This window comes from Hemitrygon akajei, chromosome 22 (assembly GCF_048418815.1).
Source record: "Hemitrygon akajei chromosome 22, sHemAka1.3, whole genome shotgun sequence".
NCBI classification, from domain to species: domain Eukaryota; kingdom Metazoa; phylum Chordata; class Chondrichthyes; order Myliobatiformes; family Dasyatidae; genus Hemitrygon; species Hemitrygon akajei.
In genome coordinates this window covers 11,573,097-11,580,273 of record NC_133145.1, presented here as the reverse complement: position 1 = coordinate 11,580,273, position 7,177 = coordinate 11,573,097, and the positions used below count along the sequence as shown (strand labels likewise).

General features: G+C 43.8%; 1 protein-coding gene and 1 long non-coding RNA gene across 4 annotated transcripts in view; one reads left to right on the top strand and one right to left on the bottom strand.

Annotated features, from left to right (window-relative positions):
- The first annotated feature begins 3,552 nt into the window (after positions 1-3,552).
- The window catches only part of LOC140714975 (uncharacterized), a 95,220-nt gene continuing 91,595 nt past the window's right edge, over positions 3,553-7,177 (top strand). Inside the window, exon 1 of the long non-coding RNA XR_012096039.1 lies at positions 3,553-3,938. This is a non-coding gene — a long non-coding RNA (uncharacterized lncRNA). The remainder of the gene's footprint in view (positions 3,939-7,177) is intronic.
- sap30bp (SAP30 binding protein) overlaps positions 5,635-7,177 on the bottom strand; it is a 132,256-nt gene continuing 130,713 nt past the window's right edge. For 2 of the 3 annotated variants that reach the window (XM_073026693.1, XM_073026695.1), the window contains exon 11: positions 5,635-6,372. In XM_073026693.1, coding sequence (XP_072882794.1) covers positions 6,188-6,372 — 185 coding nt within the window. In that variant the 3' untranslated portion in view covers positions 5,635-6,187. The remainder of the gene's footprint in view (positions 6,373-7,177) is intronic. The other variant, XM_073026694.1, reaches the window with a different exon arrangement.

The following is a 7,177-nucleotide window of genomic DNA, read 5'->3' as shown; positions in this document are numbered from 1 at the left end:
TTGGTTTTTCCTTCCAAAGTGCAATACCTCACACTTGTCTGTATTAAATTCCATCTGCCATTTTTCAGCCCATTTTTCCAGCTGGTCCAGATCCCTCTGCAAGCTTTGAAAACCTTCCTCACTGTCCACTACACCTCCAATCTTTGTATCATCAGCAAATCTGCTGATCCAATTTACCACAAGATCATCCAGATCATTGATATAGATGACAAATAACAATGGACCCAGCACTGATCTCTGTGGCACACAATAGGTTGACTAAGGTGTACATAATCAGTCAGTGTCTGAAGACTTGCATGAGGAGCTAAAGATAGGTAGCCGTTCCTACCCCAGCCCTTCAGTCCACACTGTTGCGCTGATATTTTACCCTACTCCAAGATCAATCTATCACCCTTCATTGTTCTTTCATCCATGTGTCTTTCTGAGAGTCTCTTAAATATTCCTAATTTACCTGCAAATACTATGCCCTCTGACAGCATTTTGCACCCCCCACCACTCTGTCCGACTCATCCCTGCCTCTTTATCTGATGTTCCAAGGTTTCTGGCTTCCAGCTTGGTAACTGGAGAGGTAGTAATGGGGGACAAAGAAATGGTAGACAAACTTAACAAGTATTTTGTGTCAGTCTTCGCTGAGGAAGACACTAGCAGTACGCCAGAAATGCGACAGTGTTGGCGGAAGAAGTGACTCAGTACTAAGTACATTGCAAGTACTAAGGAGAAGGTTCTTGGGAATCTCAGAAGTCTGAAGGTAGATGAGTCACCTGGACCAGATGCCCTACACCCAGGGTTTTGAAAGAGGTAGCTGAAGAGATTGTGGAGGCATTAGTAATAATCTTTCAAAAATCACTAGATTCGGGACTGCTTCCAGAGGACTGGAAAACTGCAAATGTCACTCTATACTTTAAAAAGGGAGGGAGGCAGAAGAAAGGAAATTATAGGCCAGTTAGCCTGACCTCAGTGGTTGGAAAGATGTTGGAGTTTATTATTAAGGGTGAGGGTGAGGAGCATTTGGAGAAACACGATAAAACAGGCCAAAAATCAGCAGAGTTTTCTCAAGGGGAAGTCTTGCCCGATAAATCTGTTGGAATTCTTTGAGGAAATAACAGGTAGAACAGACAAAGGAGAGTCAGTGGACGTTGTTAATCAGGATTCTCAGGTCTCTTACAAGGTGCTGCACTTGGGGCTGCTTAACAAGAGCCTATGATACCACAGGAAAGGTACTAGCAAACAAGGAAGTAATTCAGAATTGAAGTTCACAAACGTGAGTTCACACTGTGATGGTCACAGGTAATAGTAACAGTTTGGTGCAGAGGTGAGTTAAACCTTGCGGAGTAACGAGTTGAAATTCAGCGTGGAGGTGAGTTAAACTTCGTGGAATAACGAGTTGAAGTTCAGCATGGAGGTGAGTAAACCTCACAGAGTAACAGTTTGAACCGGCCCATGCCTCACCTCTGGCCATGACACCCTGTCATTTTTTCATTCTGGCCTACTGTTTAAATCGTTCAGACCTTGCTTTTGGACTTGCCACTTAATGGTACATGGAGGAAGTTCAGGTGGGGGGATATATGGGAGGCACAACATTGTGGGCTGAAGGGCCTGTACTGTGCTGTATGATTCTACGTTCTATGTTTAATTCGCTCTCAGGCTGGTGCCCTGCCATCTCAATTTGGCCCATGCCCGACTTTTCCAATTCAGTTTGACACTTCAATTGCTCAAACATCAGGTCTTTCTTCACTCTCAGGCCTGAGTCCGGGCCCCGCTGCTTCAACTCCTCTGCTCGCCTCGCCTCAGTTCTGCCGAATCGAATTGCCTCCAGGAATGGCCAAACACTGGGTATTCCCCACCCTCAGCCCACACACACACCACACCACAGCTGTCCTGCACCTTTGAGAGTTCAGTTCCCACTGCAAAAATGCCAGGTTGTGCAGGCAGTTCAAAAGCTCGACTCTGACAGGGAAGTTACAGTCTATTGTTGCAGTGATCGTTCAGCAGAAAAAGTGTCATTAATGAATTATTTAGTTGCCACCAACAAGCAATCGCTAAGATTCACCAGCGTCATCTTAGTGCCTATAAAAAGACTTGTTCATATCAAAATGAAAACAGATTTCTTACAAAGTGATCTAAATTAATTATAGATATAAAACACAAAATAATTGATTGCACAAGTATTCACTCCCTTCAAGTCAATATTTAGTAGATGCACCTTTGGCAGCAATTACAGCCTTGAGTCTGTGAGGATAGCTCTCTCTCAGCTTTGCACATCTGAGCATTGCTACTTTCCCCCCATTCTTCTTTACAAAACTGCTCAAGCTCTGTCAGATTGCATGGAGATCATGAGTGAATAGTGCTTTTCAAGTCCAGCCACAAATTCTCAATTGGATCGAGGTCTAGACTCTGACTTGCCCACTCCAGGACATTAACTTTGTTGTTTTTAAGCCATTTGTGTATAGCTTGGGGTCATTGTCTTGCTGGTAAACAAATCATCTCCCAAGTCACAGTTCCCTTGCAGACTGCATCAGGCTTTCCTCCAGGATTTCCCTGTATTTTGCCGCTGTCATTTTACCCTCTACCTTCACAAGCCTCCCAGGTCCTGCTGCAATGAAGTATCCCCACAGCATGATGCAGCCACCACCATGCTTCATGGTAGGGATGGTGCTTTTGATGATGTGCATAGCATTTAGTCTGATAGCCAAAAAACTCAATTGTGGTTTCATCAGATCATATAACCTTCTTGCAGCTGACTTTAGAATCTCACACAAGCTTCTGGCAAACTTTAGCTGAGATTTCATGTGAACTTTTTCAACAGTGGTGTTCTCTTTGCTACCTCTCCCATAAAACTGCGACTGATGAAGCACCCTAGCAAGTTTTTCTATGTGCAGTCTCTCCCATTTCAGCCACTGAAGCTTGTAACTCCTCCAGAGTTGTCATAGGTCTCTTGGTCACCTCCCTCACTAGTCCCCTTCTTGCAGTCATTCAGTTTTTGAGGACGTCCTGCTCCAAGCAGATACACAGCTGTACTATATTCTTTCCATTTCTTGATGATTCACTTAACTGTATGTTAAGGGATACTCAGTGACTTGGAAATTTTCTTGTATCCATCTCCTGACTTGTGCTTTTCAATAACCTTTTCATGGAGTTGCTTGGAGTGTTATTTTGTCTTCATGTTGTACAGAATGTAGTTTTGCCAGGATACTGACCCACCAGCAGTTGGACCTTTAAGATACAGGTGTATTTTTACTACAATCAGTTGAAACACCTTGACTGCACACAGATCTCCATTTAACTAATTATGTAATTTCTAAAACCAATTGGCTGCACCAGTGATCATTTTGTGTGTCATACCAAAGGGGAAGGGGGAAATACTTATGTAATCAATTATTTTGTGTTTATATTTAACTTTATAATTAATATAGTTCACTTTGTAGAGACACAAAAGGGTTTTTATTTGTTGATCAGTGTCAAAAAAAGACAAATCAAATCCACTGTGATTCAATGTTGTAAAACAATAAAACATGAAAAATTCTGGGGGGGGGGTGGGGTTCAATACTTTTTATAGGCACTGTAAACCAGATATTTTCACCAGATAAGACATCCTTACTTAACTTCTCAGCAACAATACATGAACCTGCTTGTAAATGTCCTGCATTTCATAAGTGAAGATATTTATAATAAAATCAAACATTGCTCCTTGGTATGGGCACTGTTTGAAACTTTGTCCACTCACTCATGTCAGTAGAAAGAGGAGGAAGCCATTTAAGTCCCAGAACCTGAAAAGAACACCTTTTCTCTTTTCTATTCAAAAACACAGGACCAGATCTTCCAAAACAGGCAGAATGTACAGACTTTCATTTCTGAAATGGTGTTGGGCATTGCTGGCAGCTTGGAGTTCTCATCACACGAGGAGCTTGGCTTCACCTCCTGGTTCAGGACCAAGGCTGGTAGGATCCATCATCTTTTTACTGATACCGGTAACCAGGCACAGTGCAAACAGCAATTGTAGCAAGGAGTCCATTATAGATATTAATAACCATGAAGATTTTCTTCCTAAATATTTTGACATAGTTCGGTAATAAAATACCAAGAAAATAGAATGACTAATAGGAAGGCAGAATTGAGTATAAGGAACAATTATGTGAACTGAGTAAGTCCTCACTGAAAAGACAGAACGTTAGTACAAATGGATTCTGGTTCTACAGATTTCCGTCAATTTTGTCCATAATTTGGTTAATATCATTGCAGCAGTATCAATAGAAGCAATTACTTGTCAATTTTCTAATCAACCCTCACATGTGGCCTCCCGTGGTGCCTCTGGCCACCAGGGTTCTCAGTTGACAATGGTGTCTGATTACTGTAGGGAGGTTACATTGTAAACAGGCTTGTTCCTATTTGAATTTAATAAAATTGATGGGAACTTGTATGTACTCAACAGGCAGTCCATAACTTGGGTGATGTAACCCAAGGAGGGTCTGTATTGTAGGGACTTGTAAGATTTTGTAGTTCAATATTATAAGCAAATCTCAGTGAGTGAGCCTCCACAGAGAGAGATTAGCACTTAATGATTCATTCAAGTTAGAATGAAAGAATTCCTCAAGGGAAAAATAACATTGAATGACAGCATAAGCAGCTTGAGAAATGCCAGGCGGAAAGTGTGGTTGGCCTAAGAGGAGTGAGGTGGTTTTGGACCTACATTGTGTTGGAGAATTCCCTACTTCATTTTAGGCTTGTTATTGATTATCAGAATCAGGTTTATTATCACTGGCATGCGACGAGAAATTTGTTAACTTAGCAGCAGTAGTTCAATGCAATACATAATCTAGCAGAGAGAAAAAAATATAAAATAAAACATAACAAATAAACAAGTAAATCAATTACATATATTGAATAGATTAAAAATGTGCAAAAACAGAAATACTGTATATTAAAAAAAAGTGAGGTAGTGTCTAAAACTTCAAGGTTCATTCAGGAATTGGATGGCAGAGGGGGAAGAAGCTGTTCCTGAACCGCTGACTGTGTGCCTTCAGGTTTTTGTACCTCCTACCTGATGGTAACAGTGAGAAAAGGGCATGCCCTGGGTGCTGAAAGTCTTTAATAATGAACGCTGCCTTTCTGAGACACTGCTTCCTAAAGACGTCCTGGGTACTTTGTAGTCTAGTGCCCAAGATGGAGCTGACTAGATTTACAACCTTCTGCAGCTTCTTTTGGTCCTGTGCAGTAGCTCCTCCATACCAGAGAGTGATGCAGCCTGTCAGAATGCTCTCCACGGTACAACTATAAAAGTTTTTGAGTGTATTTGTTGACATGCCAAATTGCTTCAAACTCCTAATAAATGATTGCTAAGACTTGCCAACACTTCCATTATTGGTGCAGCTTGCGACGACCAGGACTGGAGAACATGACTCCTCCCATTGAGATATATGAAGACCAAGCCTCACAGAGAGATGGTTCAAAGCCCATCCTGCTCTGTGTTACGTTGCCACAATAACTGGATCAAGTTTGGATGGGTACCAAAGAACACTTCAGGAAAGACAGTCTGCAAAAAAAATTCATACATACTGACCTGTTTGTTTATAGATTCTGTGAAGGAAACTGGGGTCAGTTTATAGATTCTGTGAAGGAAACTAGGATCAGTTAAACTTAAGAATGTAAAAAGTTTTTATTTGTTTACACACTGGCAGCAGTTTACAGCACTTCATAATCTCATGGACTATTGTGAGCATGTTTTCCTAGGTAACGCACAACACAGAAGCAACAGACTGTGGTGAGGAAGAAGAAAATCTCAATCAATATCCATATATGTCTGAGCAGTTTCCTCACCTCTGTTCTATGGTCTTACAGTGTCTCACCTTCACTACCTCTGTCCCTATCCACCTGGCCTTTCACACCCCTTAAACCATTCACCCCAGCCCACTTCCCCATTTATCCAGGTTATAGGTTGTACTTCTCACTATGCAAATTACTCAGACCCTTCAGTGCTCATCCAGGACACTTCCAGCTGAGAGATTACAGTACAATGATATCTGGTTGGGGCAATGAAGGGTTCCCCTGAGGGGTTGTAACATATTTGCACATAGTAAGGAGGTGGTTGTTACAAATAGGAAGAAAAGTTCTCGGATCCAAGGCTGGCTCTGAAGAGCTTGAGATTGCTAGCTTTGCAGTGCTTCCCTGAGATAGCACTCCCAATCAGAACTCATTGCTTGGCTTTCTTCACGATGGTCCCCACTGCAGAAATGACGGTGGTTTTTGCCCCAGTGGCGCTGGTAGTCACTGTGACGACGCCTGGTAGAGTGGCAGTAGTGGTAATGATTGTTGGCTGGGCGATCGTTGTCACAGGTACTGCCGAGTCCCATTTACTTTTCCGTTTCTGAGAATCTGCTGAGAGGAAGGAAAGCCAGGTATGAAGCAAGAAACACTTGAAACGCCAGTACAGGAACAGAGGCTGACAGGGCAAAATCCCCACCCGAACGAGGTGCCCCATGTACCACCCTTGTTGTGTGCCTTCCTCCACATGTTCCTTTCACCGCAGTGTCCCTTCCTCCACACGTTATCTTCACCGCAGTGTCCCTTCCTCTACACGTTCCCTTCACCGCAGTGTCCCTTCCTCAATGTTCCCTTCACCGCAGTGTCCCTTCCTCCACACGTTCCCTTCACCGCAGTGTCCCTTCCTCAATGTTCCCTTCACCGCAGTGTCCCTTCCTCCACACGTTCCTTTCACCGCAGTGTCCCTTCCTCCACACATTCCCTTCACCGCAGTGTCCCTTCCTCAATGTTCCCTTCACCGCAGTGTCCCTTCCTCCACACGTTCCTTTCACCACAGTGTCCCTTCCTCCACACATTCCCTTCACCGCAGTGTCCCTTCCTCCACACGTTCCCTTCACCGCAGTGTCCCTTCCTCAATGTTCCCTTCACCGCAGTGTCCCTTCCTCCACACGTTCCCCTCACCGCAGTGTCCCTTCCTCCACACGTTCCCTTCACCGCAGTGTCCCCTCCTCCACACGTTCCCTTCACCGCAGCGTCCCTTCCTCCACACGTTCCCTTCACCTGCAGTGTCCCTTCCTCCACACGTTCCCTTCACCGCAGTGTCCCTTCCTCCACACGTTCCCTTCACCGCAGTGTCCCTTCCTCCACGTTCCCTTCACCGCACTGTGCACCTCTGTCCCATGCATCTTATGCCTTCCAG